This window comes from Trachemys scripta, chromosome 3 (assembly GCF_013100865.1).
Source record: "Trachemys scripta elegans isolate TJP31775 chromosome 3, CAS_Tse_1.0, whole genome shotgun sequence".
NCBI lineage: Eukaryota > Metazoa > Chordata > Testudines > Emydidae > Trachemys > Trachemys scripta.
Genome location: NC_048300.1, coordinates 75,572,082 through 75,597,423, shown reverse-complemented (window position 1 = coordinate 75,597,423; position 25,342 = coordinate 75,572,082). Strand labels below are relative to the sequence as shown.

Below are 25,342 nucleotides of genomic sequence, written 5' to 3'. Positions count from 1 at the left end.
CATGACGCGTAGAGTTAGTCAAATTTCTGTTTTGTGGTAAATGTTGACCTTTAAAAATTTGACTGGAATGAAAGCAAATATTTTCAATATTTTCCATGTGATGGAATTTCTGAAAATTTTCAGATTTGGAAAATTTTCTTTTGGAATTTCAAAATTTCATTCAAATTTTATTTTATGGGGCAGTTATATTATTTTTATTATTTTGTTTCATAACTTAGTGACTAAGTATCAAACTGTTTCACTACAACATAAACTGGAGACACTGATCTAGAAAATAACTGTCGCAATCAGTACTAAATAGCACTTACCCTTAATAATGTTAAAAATAAAATGAAAATAATACAACATTGCAACTACAATTTTATGTCTTATTATGACACATCAGTAGCAGTGCATAATATTACTGATGTTTCATGAAAAGAGGTAAAATAATAATATAAAAATGATAAAACATAATAATTCTTTTTTTTTAATTTTTCCAACACAACCATTTTCCTAAATGAAAATGTTTTCCATTTCTATTCCAAACTATTTTTCCCCCACAGGAATTTTAGTGAAAAGCAATATAATTCTACAAAAAACTTCAGTTTCACTGAAACAGCTTTTTCCAAACTGTTGGAAAACTTTTGACGTTTTCCAACCTGTTCTAATGATGAGAACATTTTTTTTAAATTTGCTTCTACACCATCTAAATTCAGGCAAAACAGTTCTTTTTTGTGTTCTTCTGTCTTAGTTCCCACCATTCCTACAGCTGTTCTTGTTCCCTGTGTGATATACCATCAACCGTGTTAGAAGACAGAATACAAATGCTTCCGGCCTGCAAAAATTTGACGTACCCCAAGTTCACCAACTCTTACTCAGCTACAGACTTGTCAGAGGAGCCATCAGCAAGTACAGTAATAAACCTAATTTTCTATATGCATTTCTGAGATGCGTTCCTAGGACACTTTTCAGTTGCCTCTATAAAGCCTTTCCCTGTAGAGGTATCAAGAGTTTGATCCAAGATTAAAGCCACTGTTGGCCTGCAATGTAGAGCATTTCAAGATCTCTAAAAACCAAAATCATGTTTAGCAATGGTGTAAGTGGCGTTAAACAAGGTTTATAGCTCCTCATGTTGCATTTTACTGAGCAGTCTAGTGCCAAGAGCTTCTTGTGGACAGATACATTTTCTGCTCCTACGCATTTAACATGAGCAGAAATGTGGGCATGCACATATAAGGAATCAGATCTAGAGCTCTTACTTAGGAATCAGATCTAGAGCCACTTACAAGAGGACTTTCCCAATAAAAAAAACTTCTCATGCTTTCTGCAAATTACACAAAACACGTAATCTTTCTTTCAAGAAAATCCTGAATATTTAGCTTTCCAGGATTTCTGGAAACCGCATATACATTTGTACATGTCCAAGTTAATCACATTCTTTAACCTATTCCTCTGTGCCATGTTCTTCATGTTCATTGAGCCAGGGGCTTCAGTATTATTCTTTGCCAATTAGGGTGAGTTTTGTTGTTGTTTTTTGTTTAAACCTAAAAAAAAGCCAATCAAGTGGCTTGACTTGTTCCCGACATTTTTCTCATATACAAAAAAACAACCACTTCTGTGTGTATAATTTTTATTCAAATATGTTTTAAAATATATTGTATACATTGCAAATTAGCTCTTCCTGCTTGGCCCAGGAAGTATAACTAGTAATTGCAAGACTAACAAATTAGAAAGAGGCCATCTCATTCCTAAAATCAAATTGTGTTTTGCAGAAGAAGCAAATAATCAGATTATAATGTATAGTTTAGTTTAGTTTAGTACACAGCATACTCTTGCTTGGCTGGAAAATTAAATTTGCTTTGAACTACCTTCCTTTGAACTACCTGACTATAATTGAAAAGCTCAGACTCATTCTCTACCTCCTCCAAGAACTCTAAACAGAGCACTAACAGACATCAGACTCTAACTGAAGCTTATATCAGGCTTACTCAATAATGTATTTTTCCCTGGTCCCACTCCTACTTCTTCCAAGGCATTACTTGTGTGGATGACATCAACTAGGCCCATCCACCTCCTTTTTGACTATCAGCTCAGCCTCTCTTCCCCATTCGGTCTCCTCCCCTCTGACTTACCTAAATTCTATTGCTCTGCTTAGCCATTAGCCAACTTTTGAGGCAGCTGAGGTCTTTTTACTCCACTTCCACTCACCTCCTCTGGCCACGCTCTCTTCTGTCAGACAACTTGATTCTGCTATGTTGGAGATCACCAAACTCTCACCCTGCCTCCCCTGTTGTTCTTGTCCAGCCAGCATGAAACCTGAAACTAATTATTAACTGTTTTACCTAGGAGCCCTAGTCATGGACCAGGACTCCATTGTGGTAGGCACCACACCTACACAGATTAAAAAGATGATCCTTGCTCCAAAAGGCTTACCAGGAAAGCACTTCTATTTGTCCTGGACAAAAGGATTTTTCAAGCGTGAGCTAGGTACCGTGGCCTGAGATTGGAAAATAGGTGTGCTCTCACTTTCTAATCATATCTTTTATATAAATCACTACAACAGGGAACTTCCCTAACTGTGGGAAAGACAATAACAATCTGCTTAACTATTCAACATAAGAAAAATACTACTGGAGAATTTATTAGAATCAAAATCCAGTGATTTAGACTTCTGAATTAGGCTTGTTACAAATGGGCTAGTGAATGAATAATAAAATCAGGTCTGATTTGTTGATGTAAGGATATTTATTTTGTATGTTTTGACATGTGATGTTGACAATTTGTGTTAATGGCATATAAAGCTTTAACTTTTTGAATCTTGATACCTATGGTCATTAAATAATTCTCCCCCTCCCCACCGCAATTACCTGCAACTGTGAAGATTTAAATTGATTAAAAAAAATGCTTAAAAATAAACATCCATATTATCCATCAAAATTATAAAAATAAAAATAGAATTCTGCCACGCCTAAAAATACTGTATCCAAATGAACATTTAAGGCCTCCTCCAAATAATAAAGCCCACAAATAACTTGCAGGAAATCTAAATGGGGACAGGCTAGGGAAGGCAAAGGACCAGTTGTTTAGACTAACCTGAGAAGCAGCATATCAATCAGTGGGAGCCAAAGGGGAAGAAAATCAATTGAACAACGTGGTGCTGTGGAGGCGAGGTCAGAGAGGATGTACTGAGGGGCTAGTGGACAGAGAATGGAGTGATGCTCTAGGGTAGGAAGTGACAAAAATGGAATGGATCTTTAAACTGATTGGGGGTGCAGAGGGGGGAGTGTGGATTGGGAACAGAATCAATGGCAGAATGGGTTGGGGAATGTAAAAAAATGGATTAGGGACAAAGAATAGACTGATGGGATTGGGATCTATAGAAGCTACATGAAAGATGAGCAGAGAACTGAATGGAGAGGCTTGGGAGGAAGGGCCGAGAATGGACTGATAGTGCTGGAGATGAACAGTAAAGAAATAGACGGAGGGGACAAGAGAAGAGTATAGGAAAGGGAGTGAGAGCAGGGAATAGAAAGTAGCATGGAGTGAACAGAAAAGGGGAAAGTAAATAAGAGTAGAAGAAGGGGAATGAAACAAAACTGATAATGTAACATGGAATAGAAAAGGTTAGAACTGCAGTGAGAGATGGAGAAAAATGAGGGCAGGATTTAATGAGCTTGACAGGAGTCAGAAAAATGAAAAGGTGGAAGATAATTACAGGAGTAATAGGATACAAAGGAAGAAGAAAGCAAGTCAAGTGGATATCGTATGGCAAAATGTTTTATAAAGTCAATCAGGTAATATGTGTGTTGGACCTCTTTGGTGGGATGTAGAATGTTTGCAGCTAGTCAAGGGAATCCATATTTCCTACTGTACACATGGAGAAGGGGAATAACTTTTTTTTTTTAAATGTTAACACTGTTTTATTAGACTATTTTAATACATCTCTTGTGTTTTATGGGAAAGACATAAGTGCATTTTGGTTGCATGCTTTTTAGGTATCTTCATAGAATACACTTTACCATGGATTCCAAACAAATAAGAGGCAGGCTTCCTAGGATTTGTTTGTTTTGGTTAAAGTCTTCTAAAATATGTGAAATTGCATTTGGTAGTTCAGACCTTGGTCTGAGAGGATCATGGGGCCTCTCCACTGTATTTTGTCTTACATCTCCACAACACATAACCCTCCCCCTTAGTTTTGTTTAGCTAGATATAAGGCTAGATTTAGTTATTGTTTTATAGAAAGCAAGGTGCCAAAACAATTAGAAACAACACACCTATACATTGCGTTGGGAGGCACTGGGATAGAGAAGAGAGATAGCAGAGCTAGTTTGGGTGAGGAGCCAAATATTCTTATATATGGAAAACAGAATATACACCTTTGGTTTTATGTCATGGGTAGAGCAGTAGAAAAATTCTCAAATTATTTAAACAAAAAAAGCTTTTGACTAAATGGAATTTTTCGTGCGAAAGTTCCAGTTTTCATCAAAATTTTGGTGGCTTTCACTGAAAACTGAAGACTTTTCTGTTATAAAAAAAATAATATTTTTAGTTTTCAGAAATTGAACTACAAACAAATTTTCAGTTTTCAGCTTCCAAAAGATATAAATATTTTGATGTAAACTTAAAAACTTGTGTGAATTTTTTTTCAAGGTTATTAAAATACAACTAAAGCTGGTCAGGAAATATAAGGATCTGGGGCTTGGGTTTGATTTTTAATATACATAAGTGACTCTGGCTCTTTTAAATATGTGTATATATTTAAGAAGTCCTCATATGCATCTGATGGAAAGAGTATGAGAGGGAGTGGCACAGTAATTTTGCAGGTTTTGGTAAACATGTATTGGTATTCTAACAGAACCGAGCTTGCCCCATGCAGGTTATTCCAATGTAGAAGTCCAGCTAAATACCAGCTGAATGCTTACTTTACTTAGCTCAAACCTTTTGCTTTGAAGTGTTCAAAAGCCTTCTAAAACTACAGGAAACTGCACCAGGTATTTTTTATGACAGGACCTTATCCCCACCCTTTTTTAGCACTTCTCCAAATTGGATTTGGCTAACTCTTTATGGACCTGAGATTAAATCACCATAAACAAAATAGGTAAGAGTCTGGCAATCTTTGATTTTCTTATTCCAAAAGAATAGTTTTAAAATATCATATCATACCATACCTCCACCAAACCCATCATCTTTTGTAGTTTCTGTTTTGATATTGGACTGATTTGATGCTGTCACCTTTGCGGTATTAATGGATTCCAGCAGGGAGACAAATTCCAGGAAGTTAGATTCATTGGGTATTTGTCCTTCTTTAGCTTCTAAGTCAGATTTAGAAGTTGGCAAGGTCTTTTCTTTATCACTGATTATCTCCATGGAATTCTTACTTAAAAAGATGTCTGTCCCACTGTCTACGCTCAGCACTCGAATGTGTCTCTTTTCATGGGCAGTTTTATAAGACAGAGGATCAAGGTTCTGTTGAGTTTCTTTAGAATTGGAAGTGGTGACCAGCAAATTCTCTGAAGCATTCTCCAGATTTGGACCTAAACGAGTATTAGTTTCTGAATGGTTATTTGCAGGATAGCTATGGTCCTTTACTGCATTGTCCAGATCACCAGACTCATAGCCAGAACACTGGTTGGATGATGCATCGACCTTTAAACGTTCTGGGGTTCTTTCATTGGCTTCCAGATGAACATTACCTCCATCATCATCAGACAATTCAAAAGTTATAACCGGAATTTTGATCTGTTCGTTATTTTTTTGACTGTGGAGATCTGCTATAGCTACACCAGAGTCTGGGTTTGAGCTAGTTTTCTCAGTACCTGACACCTTCAGATGGAGAGAACCTTCTAAATCACTCATTGTATTTGGTGTACTACTCATTGTAATAACTATTTTAATGGGTTCATGTAAATTAAGTTGGTCTCCAGGCAGAGAACTGTCAACAAGAGCAATAGCAACCTCACCATCTGAATAATCAAGATCTTCATTGGTGTTATCAACATGAAAAGAAATTTCCACAGGCCCATCGGTCTCTTTGGTTGCAATTGTATTACACTGTGGGCAGTTACGATTAAAGCTTTCATGGGGTGATCCATCTGGGAATTTCTCTCTTTTGTAACTTTTTGGATTACTTAAATGCTCTGAAATAATAACCGAATTTTCACTGCCCCACTGCTCAAAAGAAATGCCAGTTCTTAAAATGTCATACTGTGACAGAGAGAGATTTGACAACTTTTTAACCAGATTTTTGTCCATGAGAATATCTTCTGATCCAAAGTAGGCGGAAGGGTGCAGCTTCTCTTCTTTTTCATTTGTTCCATTACTGATAAATGTCTCCATAGCTGCTGGTTTTGCTACTATTGCCGATGTGGTAGAATCTGACATATGGGCTGTGGAAATAGGTAACATATCCGCTTTGATATAGGGTGAGGTAGATAAAACTGGTGGTGAAGCCTGGTCTTCTAACATTGATACCCCTAATAAGAACATACATATGAGTGAGGTCGCACAAACAAAAGTCATTATGCATTATAGATGTCAATATTCCTATGCATCAAAACCAGCCTGCAGAGCTAAGGAAACATGGAAATACAGAACAAAATAGTTGATAACTTTAGACAGAAATTTACTATGGAATGTAACAATTGTTCTCTGCTAACTGACTTTCACAATTTTTTGCATCTAGCTAAGAAATTAGGAAGATAATTTTCTTGTTTAGGAATTGTATGACAAAGAGATTTTTATTTTAATTACCTGGAAATATGGTTCTTACTCATGTGAGCAATAAGATAAGGGTTTGCAGGCTCAGGCCCAATCTCAGGGTGAAAGGGTCCTTTACAATATGTTAGCGTTGCAGTTCTACTCTAGGTTCCCCCAAAAATCAAGAGATAGTAGCAGCAGCAGCAGCGTATACATTTTAAAAAACAAAATAAAATAAAAATCACAAGAACCCAAACAAACAAAAACAATCTGCCAAACCCAAACATTACACTGCACACACAATTCTCTCCCTGGGGACAGGATGACAGAAAGAAGGAACCAATGTAACAGATATTAGTCATGTCACCTCATGCACTGCAGGAATCGTCACAGATACTACAGTGATGAGGGTGGTGTAAGAACCTATGCAGAATGGAATTCTGGAACTTGTCATTCATGGACCATTGGAACTGAAGGCCCACCAAGGCATGCTGGGAATGTTGTCAGAGTGAATGAGAAAAACCAGAGACTTTAAGGGAGCAGGATGTGTTGCTGAGTCTCTCCAGGCAAACAGCTCAGGAGAGTCTTTGGTGGAGACAAGGGAAGAAGCAAAACTGGTAGTGATTCTGCAGGCTGAGTTGAGCTGAAAGGGGCCAGGCTATGGAGGAGCACCCAGGAGATGGAAGACCTGGGAAGAAGCCAGAGGGGCAGGTGGAGAGAAGGACCAGGAACTCCATGGAAAAGAGAGTTCTATGGACTTTGTTACTGAGACATGGGTTGGATAAAGCTGGGGAGCTAGTAACAGAAGGTTCTGAAGTACCAGGGGAAAGGTGGTGGTAGGCTAAAGAGCCAGAAGTAGCCAAGGGCAAGAAGAGGCCATGATCAAAGGAAGTGTAGAGGGTTTGGGGTGTGAGCTGACCACTAGCTTTCTGCTTTGGGGCCCTGGCAGAGGGCTTCCAAGAGAGAGTGGGAGAAAGTCCCCTTCACTCCCCTTAATCAAAGTGCACAAGGTGCATAGACCCTTAAGGAAGGGCTGTGGCCCAGAGCAGGTGAAAGGCAGGGGATGGGAAACTAGTTTTGGGATTTTCCTTTGACTTTTGTTTACCCTGGCAGAGATGGGGTTTTTCTAATTTAGCTACAGAACTGAATGAAACTATACAATTAGTTATCCCCAAGGAGGGGAAAGTGATGCAGCAGCCGCACTTGGCCCTGGAACTGGTAAGCCTCTGGTACAGGCTGTGCATGTACTGAAATACTTTTGGCAAGCAATTTTTAAAGAAAACAGTTAATAAAGGTTAAAAAAAAGCTTTCAAGATACCTTTGAGATCTTCAACAGTTTCTTGTGTTGGCAGCTCCTAAAAAAATGAAATATATTAAATTCATTGTGTTCAAATTAAATACTGTTTTTAAAAATTTAGAATTTAAACTCAACAATCATCTCATCAATTGTTAGTACATAACATTCAGTAACTTGCGAATGCACCAGTGGGAGCTGCAGATAGTGAAAGGTGAGAAGAAGGTGATGCTATAGTATCAGTCATGGTCTACCTAATAGTTCAAATCACATTTGTGACATTCAGGATAAATTCTGAGATGGATTTTTTGCCAGTCAGCAGCCCCAGAGGTGGGGTTTTAGTCAGAAGGGAACAGAGAGCACATATATTGGTTTCCCTTTTTCATTTTATGGATTTTTTTATCTGTGAGATTATCAGGTTTCCTTTCCAATATTTGAAAAGAATCTCTTACACAATGCTGGAAAAGAAAGACATCTAATTTAGAAGACTAGATTGATAACCTGAAAAAGAGTACTACAGAGAAAATCAATGTGGTGTTGCCCCTCCTAGTAGCCAGAAGCCCCTCTGGCACTGGGCACCAGCACTGAAAGCAGGAAGACCATTTCTACTGTCCTCTCAATGCTCCTGCTGCTGATGCCCAGGCAATCAGGGGAAGGAGCCTGGACTGGCAAGGGAATAGACTGGGACAAGGGGACGTGAGAGTAGGGAAGAGTGGAACTGGGACAAGGAGCTGAGGAGGGAGATTGGGACAGAGACAATGACAGGTGGGGGAGGCTAGGGGCAGAAAGGGCTGTAATACCTAGACACATTTCCCTCAGATCCTGAAGTAGAATCCAGTATTCCTGAGTGTCAATATTCCTCTGCTATCAGCAAATAGCTGTGAAACCCACTGGCAAAATGTGTGCTTCATCTCCTTCTAGGGGTTGTCCAACATAGAGGGTGACAACCTACTACTTCTATCAGTTACACTATTATTACTCAAGTGGCAGAGGTCTGTGCTGTGGCTCTAAAGGTTCTCACCCTGCTTATGAGCCATGTTGGACTCTATATGGTTCTATATGATGGAATTTGTTTTGTTAGTTACATTTTTAAAAGCCTAGGAAAGTACATTAAAAAACTACATTAAAAGAACATTAAAGTTGCAAAGTCAAGCACTCAAAAGTCAGAAAATGCCAGAATTCAAATTGTCCATGCAATCTTAATTCGTCCCCCTTGCGTGTATGCATTATGACACAGTCTTTAATTACATGGTCACGTATTATTTTTTTTCTACAAGACCCTGCCTCATTCAGTGCAGAGGAATAACTGTGCTGTGCGACTGAATCAGGATTGTGTAGTGAAAGAGGCTGTTTTCTGTAAGACCCCTGCCCACATTTGTTGCCAAAGTTGGAAGGTGTGTAGTGAATGAGGCATGGGATAGCAGGCAAATAAAGGATGATTTTATTGTTTAGGCAGTTGAATGAGGCCCTTGAAGTTTGGATTCTATCCCTGCCTCTGCCAGAGTTCCTGTGTGAAGCTGGGCAAGTCACTTAAACCAAACTTTTCACAGATGAATTCATTTTCTGTGTGCGCAATTTGATACATCTGGATTCTAATATGCAGAAGGTCTGAGCACTAACAAATGCAACTGAAATTAATGACAGCTCATCTCTGAACAAATAAAGCACTACCAGATGCTAAATTTCTCAAAAATGATCTCAAATTGCACACCAAAATTCATTGGCACTTTTGACATTAATGTCGCTATGCCTCAGTTTCTCATCTATAAAATGGGAGTTATAGTATTACTTTACAGGAGTGTTGTGAAGATAACTCCATTAAGGTTTGAGAAGCACTGAAATACTATAGTGGTAAACACCCTGGATAGACCTACAAGGAAATTAATAGTTCTGTATGCAGTGCAAGATTTGAATAGTGTGCATGTGCAGTAAATAGGGGCTCGGGAGACACATTGAGCAATGAGGATAAAATGAAATATTGAATAGGTGCTCATTAAGTGAGCACCATACAACCTGTGCACTGAATGAGGCAAGGGTTCTATGGAAAAATAGTATGTGATCATGTAATTAAAGATTTATCATAATGCACAAAGGGGCTGAATTAAGGCTCACAGGCAACCTTAATTTGTCATTTCTTGATTGCTTGACTTTGCAACCTTTATAGGGTGACCAGATGTCCCTATTTTATAGGGACAGTCCCGATATTTGGGCCTTTTTCTTCTATAGACGCCTATTACCCCCCACCCGTCACGATTTTTCAACCTTGCTGTCTCGTCACCCTAAACCTTTATGCTCTTTCTATATTTTTTGGTATGTAATATGTATGTATATTGTCACGCAACTTCAACTGCCCCATTGGCTTTAGAATGTAACTGATCCACGAATGTTGCAATAGTTTAGAGTTCTATTCATGTTGTAAACCCCATCGCGGGAGTTAAGTCAAATATGTATGTTACGAGACATGCCCCGAGATATGAGATAGGGGTCATTTTATAAATCTAAAAATAAATACAGTAATGAGGAATAGCTGTGCAAGGGCTGTTATTAATGGTCCGGGAGAAAAGTCATTCTAGGCACACAAAATGGTTGCTCTGCATGCTTTAGCAGCCTGCAATAAAAGTGCTCTCTTTACCTCCAGGAAGCTCCCTTTTCTTGGTTTGAAAGCAGCAGCAGGTCCTAGTTGTTCTGTGGCCTGAAGATGCAGACAGATTCCTACTGGAATTTACAAAAGTGCCTAAGCGGGTTACAAATGCCTTTGTAAATTTGGCTATTTGAAACTAGGCAAAGACTGACCAATCCAGTGCAGCAAGCAAGATGGCTGCTCTGGCCTGATTGTGTACTAAAAGCAGACTGCTAAACATCAAACACAGGAAATAGCCCTATGTATCTCTGTGCAGGATCAGTTCCATAATTTACATGCAGTTGTATGTACTCCCATAAGATATGAGACACTGTTTGATACATTGTATAGCTCTTCACAAAAAGAAGATATAGATACAGAAAACAGCCTACTAACCATGACTCCAGAAGAGTGGTGCAAGTTTATAGCCTGTACTCTTGAACTGCCATGGATTGTTGGGGTCGAGTCATTTTGCTTGACCTCTTCAATTGTACCATTCTCTCCTATGTTATTGCTGACCCAAAAGAAGAAAGTAAAATGTCAGTGGTGACATCTCTTAAGATAACTATGACTGTGTTTTCCTGCACAGCCGCTGACCCATATTTATGACACAAAAATATTATCAAGATCACAGTACTTGAACGGGGGGTCAGAGTGAGGAATGATGGTAGGGCACTCCCCAAGTGACAGTATGCTCCAAGGTTTTCCTCTCTCACACCCGTAAATGAGCAGCTGTGAAAACTGTGTACATGACAAAAGTTTCTACTCCCCCCAAATTCAAACACTGAAAGATCAACAATAGAACAAATAATACTTGTAGAAGTTTTATGAGGAATAAAAAGACACAATCTTAGACCCAAAAAATATCAACACAAAATGATTCTGACATTCCAGAGAAATAGGACACAGCCAAGCTAAACACACAATGCCGCCACTCCAAGCTCAGTATATAGACTGGCTCACCTGTGTCTGCCCGATACTGGTTTACAAATTGATTTTTGCACCAAATACTGGCTTGCCCTTCCTACTAGCAGTATAATAACGAACTGTTAGTATTTCTATGTTACTTTCCATTTACATCATTCAACTTTATCATCTTGGGTATACTCTGTGTGCCTAATAGCTTAGTCATTTATGTACCTCCTAGTAATTATCCATTTGAAACAAATAAATAGTCACGGGGTTGTGGGAGATCTGTGTTGTATTATAGCCATTAGACACTGAACAAAATAGTTTCTTCTCTGCCTTTTGGCTAAGGTCAAGTGTAGAATCAGTTTAACATATGATATGTCTGTCAGTTACAGTAAGGTATACTTAGCCATTCTGTGGAGATGTTTTTCTTGCAAGCAGCTGAGCACAGACCCTGTTTTGTTGGCAAAGTACAACGTATATAAAGATATTCCACGTAAAGTTTCACTGCTATTACCAATGGTGTAACACCAAAAGATTTTTTCCCATTTATAGTTTTAAAACACAAACACCTGTAACTCTATGTCAGCTATAAACTGCATTACTTGGGAGTCACAAACATCTTCATCACAACACTATATTAATTTAGTTATTTGGCTTCAAATATGCTATTTAAATATGATTCAAATATCACATGTCTATGACCAGGCTCCACTGAAAATTTTTGCCACCTGTCTTATAACAGTAATATTTGAAAACAGTACACAGAGTGTTCATTTTCTAATATAAAATGAAGAATTCCTAGAAAAATACCACTTAAAAATCATGAATACGGATTATCTTTAGCTGTTATGGTAATCAAATGCCATTAATATATCCCTTATATGGAGAAGGAATTTTCCTTTATCAAGTTAAGAATTCTGCTGTAACATGGCTAAATAATGAATGTTTAACCAGAACAGTATAGTGAAAACCTATTCATCTAGATGAGGCAGATGGGTTTGCTTACTTGTCACAATGTTTGATTTCAGTTTAATTTGATATTTGTATTTATTATTTATGGTGGAAGTGTGTGTTAGTCTGTGGACAAGAATTATGTAATTGAACTAAGCAGAAGATGCTTGCTTGACATAAAATGAAAGTTTTATAAGAGGTACTACTTGGAATCATTAGCAATACAAAAGGCAAAAGAGTGGAAACGTATGCGTCTTCCATTGATCATATTTATTAAGGGATTTTTGGTTTACATTTCAGCAAGTCTAAAACAGTGGATGAGCCTCTTATGTCACTATGTCAGTGTATCTCATATGAGTAAAAGGAAAATTATAATTTTGTAGAACGGACAGGATTTAAAAGGACTGGGAGTCTTAAACGCAAACATATACTTTTGACAACCTCTATTGGTTTTATTTGAATTTCTAGAAAGTAGTCTTCAACATTACTGTTTAAATAAAATTTGTTTTACAATGCTTTTTACCAACCCAAGCTCCTTATATAATTACTATTATTTTCCTCACCTTTCAGATATTTTTTTATTCATTTGCGTTTAGTTTTAAAGGCTGTAATTAAATTTGCTGTGATTCTACATTGCATTTTGTAGCAAAGAGTTTTTTCCTGCTGAGATGAAGTTATATTACACAGAGATTTACTTGAAGTCAAACTAGTCCACTAGAGACACAAGGTTGGAGAGATAGAATTAAGAGACAATAGCTGCATAAACCTGAAACCACAGCAGACATGCTCCCGTGAGTAAAATGATGGTCATATTCCTTCCTTCCTTGCTCCTGCAACTCCCCTTGCAGCTCACATTTAATGAGCAACAGCCCGGTAGCCTTTATTTTCTCTGCTCCTGCATTTGACTCTGAGTACTGCCACAAGAGTACATGTAGCCAGGTGCAGAGTCACCAGTAGATGTTCTCCAGAACAACATCTGGGCAAGGCTGGGGTAAACGGAGGAAAGGAAACCAAGCAGAAGAGAATAAAAAAGAATGTGGAGGGAGGGAATTAGAAAGTGGAAGGAAAAAAACTAGAAAAGGACAACCAAGAAAGAAAACAGACAGGAAAAATGAAGAGTCTGACAATTGGGTCAAGATACGATGCAAGAAAACACAAGGGCCGGGGAGAGGATCCTTTGCAATGATGATGGGGCACCAATAAAAGAAGTCTGGAAACCCTCAGGGTTAGATTTAGGTATATCCCTATGTCAGACTTAAAATACTGAACATAAACAAAAATTAAATTAAAAAAAGAGTAACAGCCCACTTGTGCATTGCTTGCAAAAACAAAACCCTCATTACAGTCAGCAGGAGTGTCTGCTGGGCTGGAAATGCAGGATCGGGTTGCAAGCTTGTACTTGTGATGAAACTATGGAATGGTTCTGCATGATGAAAAACTTACCTAAGATTTGAGCAGTAAACTGCATTTTCTCTTTTGGTCTCTTTATCTTTGCTTTGCCTTCCATTCTTTCGCGAGATCCTTTGTTGAATTACTTCTCCTTTATCAAACATAAGGTGCAGACGATAACTGACTACCTTTATTATTGTGAAGAACACAGTCACAGAACTACAGTAGATGAAAACTGTCACTGCATTTGGAGGGAAAGCCTAGAGAAGAGAATAATAAAGAGTTAATGAAACAGTCAGCAATCTATCACAAGAAGATACGGCTATTTATTCACAATGTAGTAACATCTTTTTACCCATTTATTTCTTATAGTCTGATACGGCTAACACCACTAATTTTCCTAACACTTCAGAATTGTTGCATCTCCAAAGAATTTTACTATTTCAACTCATATGAAGGCTGTAAATTTCAAATTTCAAACCATTTCCTTTGGCTAGCTATGGTATATCAAATATCCTAAAAAGCAATCAAAAATTATTTATAATAGACAGTTGCTATGAGAGCTCTTAAAACATTTCCCTCTCACTCCCGGGCTCGCAACAATAGCAAGCATTACATATACTGTGTGGATACTGTATGTATACAGACACACAGTATAAAATCATTAATCTACAAACTGGCTAATTCTCCCACAAAAACTGTCAGTCTCACCACACTCCTCAGCCAAGGGTTTTAAGAGTAAAATGCTGTAATTTGATCTTCTATTATTCAGACTTCATTGCTTTTATACAAAGTACCTTTACTGGTATGCCATGAACTATTATACATACTTAGTCTTATCTAGTCAAAATAAAGGAACAAAGTATATTTTGTGATGCAGCTTTTTTTCTTTGAAAATCTTTGCAAATGTTAATTATTAGCAATGGCTCTCTCAATCATTAAAGTGAATTAGTAGAGTTTCAACCCTAGTTTGCAAAATCCTTTCAGATCAAAGACATGATATATGCACATTTTAATGATTAAAGCCCCTGTATCAAGCAAAGAAAATCATGCAGATGGACTACTGCAGTCCTCTTTACAGTAACAGGGCTTTTCCCTTGTATTCCCTTTAGTAATTTGTAGTCTCATAGCAGATTGCAATCTTTTATTGGGAACTTTTTAAAAGTGCTTCAATGTATCACTGCACAATTTGGAGTGGTAGGGAGGCACAAGCATCCAAAGCCTGCTAAAGTCTGTGGACTTCAATGGGCTTTAGATTGGGCCCTAGATGTAGTATCAACTCAAGGGTCATTTGGACAAAAGATATTCCAATAGAAATCTTGATTTATTTCACATTGGTTTTTCAAGTAGGGAATTCAGACATTGCTAGATGACACAGCCAGGAATCTCTCTGTACACGTAGGTATGAATTTTTAGTTTTTCATTGGAGTCCAAATGGATCACACACACCACATTTTATTTCAAAAAAGTAATTTTCTCCCTTCACCTCAAAAAATCTCAATGGTTCTCTTCAAATTGTACATGCTTGATCTCTTCTGTGTTGCTGCTATAAGAGAGTGCAGTGTTACTTCTGTTCTGATGTCAGCTTAGTGTAGCACTAAAATTTCCAAGATGTTTCTGGGAAAATGTTCAGGCAAATCTTTTTTTTAAGATCCAATCTGATTCTTAAGTAAGGAGTCTATTGCATAGGAGTGGAGTAGCTATTAACAACTAGGTGTTACTGTGACAAGCGTGTTATAAATAACTAAAGATGTTAATTTCTATAAGTTGAGGCTCAGTCCAAAGTACTGAAGTGCATGGTTAACTTTAAGCACACAAGTGATTCCGCTGAAGTCAAAGGGACTATTCACATGCTTAAGTTAAGCATGTACTTCAGTACTTTACTGGATGAAGGCCAAAGAGCTCAGCAGCTTGCAGGATTGAGCCCTCAGAGAAGTAAAATTTCTGGTCATTAACGGTGGATAAAATATAATTTAAGACCATTCCTAGTGCCTGTTCTAAACAGAAATTTTTGAACATTACAGGACTCAGATCACACTGGAGGTAGCAAAAAAATCAAATAGGAATTTGTTCAAGAGAAACTGCTTCACATTTCTCTCCACGGACTCCCTCCATGCTCTAGGCCGTATTGGGAGACCTGTGGTTGTTAGACAACTCCTCACAGAACCTCATAATCCAGCTCTTCAATAGACCTGTGGAGAACCAGCCGCTGTAATAGGAATGTTTTGTAGGTGACATTCATTAAATTTCATTGGATACTGAGTATGACTATTATCAATAAGCTATCACAAAATAAACAAAGTAGCAGGCCTCATCTAACTCATCACATGCATCTATAGGCACACAGTAAGCTCTCTCCACAAGGTACCTGATGCTATCATAGGATGAAAGGATTTTTGGGGAACTACCAGACTTCTAGACAAGATGCTCTTAGGTGTGGTTAGATGAAGGCTACAAAATGTGGCTTTATGATAAGGAGGAGGTAGATCACATAGGAATTAAATTATAGATTTACATTTGATGTGCTATAATTATAAATTTTACCATGTATTTTGTTTGATAACTATTTTCCCTTCATCTCTTGAGGCTGGGATTCTACCAGGACAATGTCCCCCAGAGTCCTCTCACCACCTCAGCTTCCACTAATGTGGAAACTAGATACAAGATGGACAATACAAGTGCTTGAATGAGAACGACTGTGCTGCGATGCATCATCTCCTTTTCCAACTTGCAATTTCAGCTTCACATTTTGTTTAAACTTTTTGTAAGAGCAAACTCTTTGCAGCCTGTACCTAACCAACTTTTTCCTTCTTTCATATCTAAAGAAGTACTGTAATACATTGCATACTCATGCTAACCAGTATGTTTTATAGTTCTCAGACAGGTACTCTTTACAAGCATATAATCTCTATGCATCCACTAAGCATTTTTTTTTCAAACATATCAACTGATTCTAAGTCTCAAATGAAAAAGATGTGATGAGTCAAAGCTACTAGGTATTGCAGATATTTGTAAGAAAATTCATCTGCACTAGACTGGGTACATTTGGGGGGAATTTCCCCAAAATATCCAAAGAAAGTCTACAACTAACAATGAAAATTCATGTCACAGTGGGTCCAGAATCTCCATTTTAAAGACTCCGGTATTCAAAGAAAACTCAGCACCTCACCAAAACAAGTGGAGAAACATAGTCATAAAGGTAATAACCATCTTTGAAGAAACCAGACTCTAAAACTTCGGACTGAAAAAGGCTTGCTTGTTATGCACTATAGGTCGGTTATTATTCCTGATTTTCCACAAAAACAAGGGGCAGGAATCATGATGGGAAATTTGGCCAAGATAGAGTTGCTGTGAAAGCCATAATGTTGGCTTTCCTTGTTCTTTTCCAGTTAAACTCTCAACCATAATGCTAAAGTACTGTAGTTTCTCTTTTCTATGTAATATATAAGCTATATGCCTGCTAAGCACTGCGTCAGTAATTAGATAGACGTGAATATGCATAATTTTATTGTACTCCTTGGACTGCGTGTGGGTTTCTGACAAGCAAGTAATTAACATGCTAATGGAAGCACTGAACTCCCACATCATTTCTATCCTTTAAGAGTGCTTCCAAAGCACCACAATATAGAAAATGTAATGTCATTAAGTTTCAAGCCTTTACCATAGTGTGTTTTTTATTAATACTAGATGTATATTCCTTAATATAGAGACATTTACCCTTTTAACAAAACATGGCACGTTGGAAATTTGACAGAGAAATTAAGGTTGGTTGGTATGTCTTGATGTATTACAGAGTAAAAACAGCCAAATTACTGAATAAACAAATATGCAATCAGCTGACATGGCCAGGCATATAACGAGAGAGCCAGAGATACTGTGAAGCTGGGGGAGAAGATAAGTATTCTGGTTTTGATATTAATACAGCTTGAGTGATTGTCACCAACTTGCCTGAGCCCATGGGTGTCTTGCAAAGTGAGCTCACCTAGTTTTCAATAGCCCAACCAAAATCTAACTCAGGTAGGCCCACCTGGGCCTTACACTCACACAGAGTGGATCAAGAAGTCTCTCAGTGACTTACACACAAAGTTTGGTCAGCAATGGGCCACCTAGCCTGGCTTAGGGTTACCATATTTTAATTTAAAAAAAGGAGGACACTCCAGGGGCCCCACCCCCGCCCCTGCCCCCTTCCCCAATGTCCCCGCCCCAACTCCGCCTCCGCCCCTGAACGCTCCGCCCCCTGCTCCTCCCCCTCCCCTGCTTCCTGTGAATCAATTGTTCACGGGAAGCCTGAAACAGGGAGGCAGCAGGTAGGCTGGGGCTGGGGCGGTGGCGGGGTGCGAGGAGGCACGGCCCAGTCCGCCCCCTCGGCAGCCGGCCGGCCCCGGCCAAGAGGCTCTGGCCCCGGCGTCTTCCGCCCGGCTTGGCTCGGGCCCTGGGGCACCGGCCCTGGTTCCGACCGAGCAGCTCCAGCCCAGCTTGGCTCGGGCCCCGGTTCCGGCCGGCCCTGGCCGAGTACCGCTGGCTGGCAGCCGAGCACTGGCGGCTCCGACCCGGCACCGGCCCCAGCAGCCCGAGCACCGCCAGCCCCAGCAGCCCGAGCACCGCCGGCCTCGGTTCCGGTTGCGGCCGAGCGGCTCCAGCCAAGCACCGCCGGCCCCAGCGGCTTGGCCACCCCTGGCCCCAGTCCCAGCGGCTCCGGCCCAGCTCGGCTCAGGCCCCGGTTCCGATCAAGCGGCTCTGGCCCGACACCAACACCGGCCCTGGCCGAGCACTGCCGACCGAGCACCGCTGGCCCCAGCAGCCCGAGCACCGCCGGCCTCGGTTCCGGTTGTGGCCGAGCGGCTCCAGCCAAGCAACGCCGACCCCGGCGACTTGGGCACCCCAAGCCCCGGTTCCGGCCGAGCACTGCCGGCCCCAGCAGCTTGGCCACCCCTGGCCCCGGTCCCAGCGGCTCTGGCCCAGCTCGGCTCAGGCCCCGGTTCCGATCGAGCGGCTCCGGCCCGACACCAACACCGGCCCTGGCCGAGCACCGCCGACCGAGCACCGCCGGCCCCAGCGGCTCCAGGCCGGACCCAAGCCCCACGACCCCTCCCTCCCTATTTTCCCGGACATGTCCGGCTTTTTGGGATTTCCTCCTGGACGGGGATTTGAGGCCCAAAAATCCGGACATGTCCGGGAAAATCCGGACGTATGGTAACCCTAGCCTGGCTTCTTGGGATATGGTACAGGGAAGATCCTTCCTCCTGGCTCTGGCTTCACCCAGGAATGGCAGCTACATGAAAGATGCAGTGAGCCCTTTTTTTTGGCCTGCTGGGCCCTGACTGATTGCCAGCTACTCCCAGCCCTTCTAGCCACTGGAGCTCCAAGTCTCACTGGCTCTACCTGTGGCTAAACCTAGAAGGCCTTTCTAGACTACCCTAGAAGTCCCAAACTCTCTGCCCTTCTGCTCTTCATAAAGGGCCACTTCCTCAAGTGGGCTGGACCAAGCCACCAGTCTCTGGAGGGGGCAGTGAATGCCCGGTACACCTCATCGCAGAGATGACCAACAGACAACCCGATATGCAGTTCAATCACCTGGGAAAGCAAAGGAAAAGAAAACTCCTTGGGAAACAAATAATCTCAAATGTCATATTTAGATTTATTGCATCATTATACAATTTTGAAATGCAATGTGAAAGAACCAATAATCCTTTACAATAGCAAGTTTAGGGAAGTATTCTGTCCAATAAAAGGCAGAAGAAACAGTCACTAAAACCACAACCAATGACTCAAATATCTGGATGTGTGCTGTCTTGTACCTTGTAAAATATGCTGCAGTTCAAGCATACACAAATTCATCCCTTGATTTTAATGGAATTACACTAGTAGGGATGAATTCAGTCCAATGACTTTGTAATTGTATTCTCTCACACAGAACATATTAGAGCCCTGTGTAATTAGGTAGAATAAAAGATCTAAGTCAGAATGTCTTATTAGACCTGATAAAACAGAAGTTATAAGAAATATGATAATTTTGGAGGGTGATTACAATATTAGTTATGTTGCAAATAATTATTCAATGCTCATTTTTTAAACGCAAGCCAACCATTACAAAGGGACAATTAGGAGGCTGCTCATGATACTGAGGTACAGGTTTGTTTTTCTTGATAGTAAAACTATTGATAGCAAAAGGTACTGTCCTGACAGGGTTATGGACTGAAATCCTCAGTTCATGCAACAGGTTCAGTATGGGTGGTACTACGCTCTCAATGTTTCTCAACCTTCTTCTGGAAGAAACCACCTCTAGAGAAGGTGCCTATTCAATACCTACCCTAAGTGCTGAAACTTCCAACAAAGTGTGACGAAGTGGGGTTTTATTCACCTTGTTATGTTGCATGTGAGTCTTACTGTTCTATACTAATACGGTTTGTGTACCTCAGTTTCCCTCTGTATTGCACCAAAACCTAGGCAGTAGGAATTGGGTACGTGACCTTTGCTGAGGCCTTCAGGGCAGGGGAGGCTGTTCAGAGATCTGCATGTAGGAGATGGCCAATGACCTTTGTAACCTGAGATCCAGGAGGGGGATGCGACCAGGTGACACCTTTTGCCTGGGAAGCAGGACAAACGACGAGGAACGATGGGCGTGTCGGAGACCAGGCAGGGGGATCCAGGGCAGTCGGCTGTGAGGGATTGGAGATGGGGGGAGTCCAGGACATGTGGCCCGGGGTTCCCCCAAGATGGACTCTGTTGAAAGTCATGGACTTCTGTGCTAACAAGCTTTGTGTGTATTCCTGTTGACCAATAAACCCTTCTGCTTTACAATGCTGGTTGAGAGGCACTGATGACTGCGGAGTTGGGGTGCAGGATCCTCTGGCTTCCCTCACCAAGGGGAAGTGTGAGGTGTGAACAGGGATGTTGAATACTCCGAGGTCAGACCAGGAAGGCCGAAGGCGAGGAGACTTTTTGCCCTGGACAGCGTGCCCTCAGGAGAGTCACGCTACCCAGAGTCCTGGCTGGCTTCATACCAAGCAGTTCCAGAGCATCGGACCTGTGACTCCATAACACAATGGCATTAATTCAAACCAGTTTAGTGACACTTTGTGTGATGCTGACATGTGTCCCTTTGGAAATGAACTGAAAGCATCACCAAACTAATTTCAAAAAGGCTTCAGATGTTAGTGACTTTTGATCCTTACTAACCTGGGCCAGATTAAAGCCAGCCACCTAGAATTGAAAGGTTGCCTCTCCCATTATTTATTGTTCTATAGAGCCCACAGGCATACTAGACACATCATAGATAAAGACTAGTCCCTATTCTGATGAATTTACAATCAAAAATGTTGCACTAAACAGATGAATGAAGATACAAGAGACACCACGAAGCAGGGGAATGAAAGTAACCGATATCAGATTAAATGGCTAATCCATGTAGGCATATATTACAAAATCCCTAAACTCCTCAGATCTTCATACAGAAATATCTTTTAATCTGGTTAAAAGCAAGACAATTTTCCCCAGATTTTGCCATGGCCATCTCTAAATTGGAACTGGAGAGTGCTTTGGAAGACTGAGCCAGATTTTTATTTCACAGATATACGGCAAAAACAGAATGAAACATGCAAAGGATATTTCCAAAAAGGTAATCTTAAACTCAGCTGAGACCTTCAAGGTGGCTGAACTACTACCTTTACCCATCTGTTCTTTCTGGTAGTGATAATTAAGGCTAAGATTTTATCACGGTTATTTTTAGTAAAAGTCACGGACAGGTCACAGGCAATAAACAAAAATTCACCGAGCTCATGACCTGTCCATGACTTTACTAAAAATAACCTAGGGACAGGTCTGGGGAGGGGGGAAAAAATGGAGTACCAGGGAGGGGGGGACTGAGAGACCAAACCCCCTGCCAGTGGCCGCAGCGGGGGGCACAGCCATGGGGGGCATACATCCCCAGCTCCAGAGTTGGCTGCAGCTGCGTGACAGAGGTGCGCGGCCCCGGCTGCAGCTCCCGCCAAGCCCCAGTTGCAGCTGGGGTGGGGGGGATGCATAGCCTTAGGAAGCCATGAGGGGGGTGAATGGCCCCCAGTGCAGCCGCCAAACAGGGGCGCGTAGCCCCAGCTTCAGGCCCCGGTGAAAGCCACAGGGCTGGAGCACACAGCCATGGCTGCAGCCCCAGCCAAGCCCAGGACGCTGCGGGGCTGTGGCGTGCAGCCCAGGCTGTAGCCCCCGCCAAGCCCAGGCCACCAAGGGGCTAGGGCGGGCAGGCCCAGCTGCAGTCCTTGATGGAACCCGCGGGGCTGGGGCACGTGGACCTGGCTGCAGCCCCCAGGGGAAGCTGCAAGGCAGGAGCGCACAGTCCCGCCTCTGACCTCCTTAAGCCCTAGAACCTAGAATTAGGTAGGGGGGCCTAATGTGCTGTAAAAGCTAGTCCCTCCCCTAAACAGCTAATGAGGGAGATTTTTAAAAGCAAAAGGGAAGTTAAGAACCCAACCCTCACCAAAAATCAATGCGAGATGGGTGTCTAATTCCCATTTGTACTTTGTACTGAAATCTCCACCCACAATCTTATTTTAAGACAAGGTGCCACATGTGAGTGAAAATAAACTTATCTGTGGGGGGATGTGGGTGAGGAATAGAAATACAATAGAACCCCATTTATCTGAGCCTCCATTATCTGGCTCTTCGTATTAACTGAATTGGGTGGCAGGGCTCAGGCTGTCAACCCCACTGCCCACGGGGCTGACAGCCTGAGGCCCACGCATTCTCCTCATTATCCGAATTTTTGATTATCCGATCTGGCCCCAGTCCCAATTAAATTGGATAAACAGGGTTCTACTACAATATGCGTGCTACAAAAGTCTTCCATTTGTCATATCACAAAACATCTGCTTTTTCCTGTTAGTCCAGTTGTTTTGTCTGCTCTTAGGATCAATTTCATTTTAAAGTACGGTTGTCGCACACTGAAACTACAAATACCAAACTGGCAGGTAACTGGTAATTTTTAACCCTGAACATTGCATAAGATTCCCAAAACAAAACAAAAAAATCAATTCAGAATGCGTTAAGATTGCTAAATGACAAGAATATAGCTACCTGTCACAAAGTTTACAAAATGCAAGCACTCAAAAACAAGAAAAGTGATAGTCAAGGACATCATTACTCCTAGACAGTCTCTGTAATAAATATAATATTCTTATCGAGGATAAAGAAACCTAATCATGGTACATTTGCTCAAGAACAGTTTCTGCAGCTGATCAGATGATTCATCACAAAATTAGCCAACCTGGAAAAGGCAAGTCTACCCGGAGAGATGAGGAAGAAGCCGGGGAATTGGGAAGTTAGTTCATGCACATAAATTAGATCTTCTCCCACAGACACCCCCCCCCCCAACTTTAAATATTTTCGTTATTTCATCTTTGTTTCACTCCACAGTTTTTAGGCCCAATGTTCTTTAAACACCTCTATTTTCTATTTCATATGTGATTAGTTTCCGACATCCTCCAAGAAAAGTCATATTTTCCTGCAGATCCATTTCTATGTACACCCAGGGAAAGAAACAACCTTTTATTTCACCACAAATCAGAGTCTGTGAACAAGTTCTCATTTACCATTGCAATCTAAATAACAGAGATAGGATCTATAGCTCTTACTGTCTCACACCAGAAGAGCAAAATGGTATCAGAACAGAAGACCATGAAATTGACTATGTCTGACAACAACAGGGCAGCACTTAACTGGTACTGACCAGGAGACACTGTCCCACAATACAATCAAAATGGATAAAACATAGCAAAGTGGGGGAGGGAGGGATTTAAAAACAGCATCAAGAAAAAATATTCATCCAACTATATCAAGCTACTTCCCTCCCCCATTCCCTCTCTCTGCCTCCCCTCTCTAATTCCAACCCTCCGTTCCTTGCCCCCACCTCCATCCCTACCCCATGGCCTGTGTCCCTATGACCGCCTCTCAGCCCTGCCTGCTCCATCCATCTTCACCGTGGCCTGTGCCCCCTCCCCATAGGCAGGGCCCTGCTCTCCCCTACCCTCACCCCCATCCTGTGCCCAGGTCTCCCCGGCCCCTCACCAGGTGCAGCGCGAGCGGCAGCGCCAGCAGGAAGAGCCACAGATAGAGGTGGCAGCTGTTGGTGAATTTGCTCTGCTCCGGGTCGTGGTACCAGCCGCCGGTCAGCGCCGCCCACACGCCCTGCCGCAGCAGCTGCACCGCCTGGGACACCATCGCCGCCTCCGCCGCCGCCTCACCCGCCCCTGCACCGGCCGCAGCCGCTGCGGCTCCTCCCGGCGCCGGGCGCTGGGGCCGCCATGCTGGATGCTCGGGGGATTCTCCCATCATGCTCCGCGCCGCCGCCGTGGCTGAGAACCTCCTACCCCGCCCCCTAGCGGCCGGAGGGAAGGACCCAGTAGCCTCCCTCCTCCTCCGGGAGCCCCGCCACAGCCCTCAGCACCTGCTTCTTCTCACGCACCCCCCGTCACCCTCCCTCCCAGCACCCACCGCCCTTCCTGCCCCCTCCTCACCCCTAGCACCCATTGCCCTTACTCCTGCCCCCTCCTCACCCCCAACCGCACTTCCTCCTGCCCCCACCTCCTCCCAGCACCCACCGCCCTTCCATCTGCCCCTCACCCCCAGCACCCATCGTCCTTCCTCCTGCCCCCCTCCCCCTAGCACCCATTGCCCTTCCTCCTGCCCCTACCCTCACCCCCAGCACCCACCGTCCTTCCTCCTGCCCGCACCTCCCCCCAGCACCCACCGCCCTTCCTCCTGCTCCCCCACCGCCCTTCCATCTGCCCCTCACCCCCAGCACCCACCGCCCTTCCTCCTGCCCCCCCAACCCCTAGCACCCATTGCCCTCAGCCTGGTGAATTCCACCTGCACCCCAGCACACATTGCTCTTTCTCCTACCTCCCACCCTAGCTTTCTTCCCTGCCCTCACTCCACCCCTAGAACCCATTGCCCATCCTCCTGCCCCCACCTCATCCCTAAAATCAGTTGCCCTCTCCCTTGCCCCCACCCGACCCCTAGTTCCCATTGCCCTTCCCCTGCTGAAGAACTCCCCACCAGTACCCATTGCCTGTCCTTCCTCCTGCCTGTCACCCCACCCCTAGCACCCACTGCCCTCTCCCCTGTTCCTCACCCTTTTGTACATTTCCAACCACCCTCTCATTGCCCTTTTCTTCCCCCTCCCCCTGGTAAACACGGCCCCCACCCCTAGAAACTGTCCCTCCTGTGTTCTCAGTGTTCTCTCTTCTGGCCCCAGGCAGCACAGAGGAGAATGAAGAAATAGCCACACTGGATGAAGACAGATATGAAATGATAGAAGGATCTGGGGGATGGTGGGGAAGCAGATTGTAGGAGCTAGAGACTGGGGGAGAGCGAATGGGGACAAGAATTGACATGGGTAGGCAGGAGCAGATTTGGGTTGCAGTATATAAGTGAAGAGGGGGAGGGGGATGGGAACAGAGGCAGAGAGAGGTAGGAGGCTAGATAGGAGAAGAGGAGGAAGGGGA

The 25,342-nt window shown here is 42.5% G+C and overlaps 1 protein-coding gene and 1 pseudogene across 1 annotated transcript in view; one reads left to right on the top strand and one right to left on the bottom strand.

Annotated features, from left to right (window-relative positions):
* Positions 1 to 24,057, bottom strand: part of PCNX2 (pecanex 2) — a 232,827-nt gene extending 208,770 nt beyond the window's left edge. The window contains exons 1-5 of the mRNA XM_034765099.1: positions 23,904 to 24,057; positions 13,899 to 14,104; positions 10,989 to 11,106; positions 7,997 to 8,033; positions 5,151 to 6,455 (exon numbers count right to left, since the gene is read on the bottom strand). Coding sequence (XP_034620990.1) covers positions 5,151 to 6,455; positions 7,997 to 8,033; positions 10,989 to 11,106; positions 13,899 to 14,104; positions 23,904 to 24,056 — 1,819 coding nt within the window. The 5' untranslated portion in view covers position 24,057. The remainder of the gene's footprint in view (positions 1 to 5,150; positions 6,456 to 7,996; positions 8,034 to 10,988; positions 11,107 to 13,898; positions 14,105 to 23,903) is intronic.
* Positions 11,825 to 12,034, top strand: LOC117875667 (annotated as a pseudogene).
* Positions 24,058 to 25,342: the final 1,285 nt, after the last annotated feature.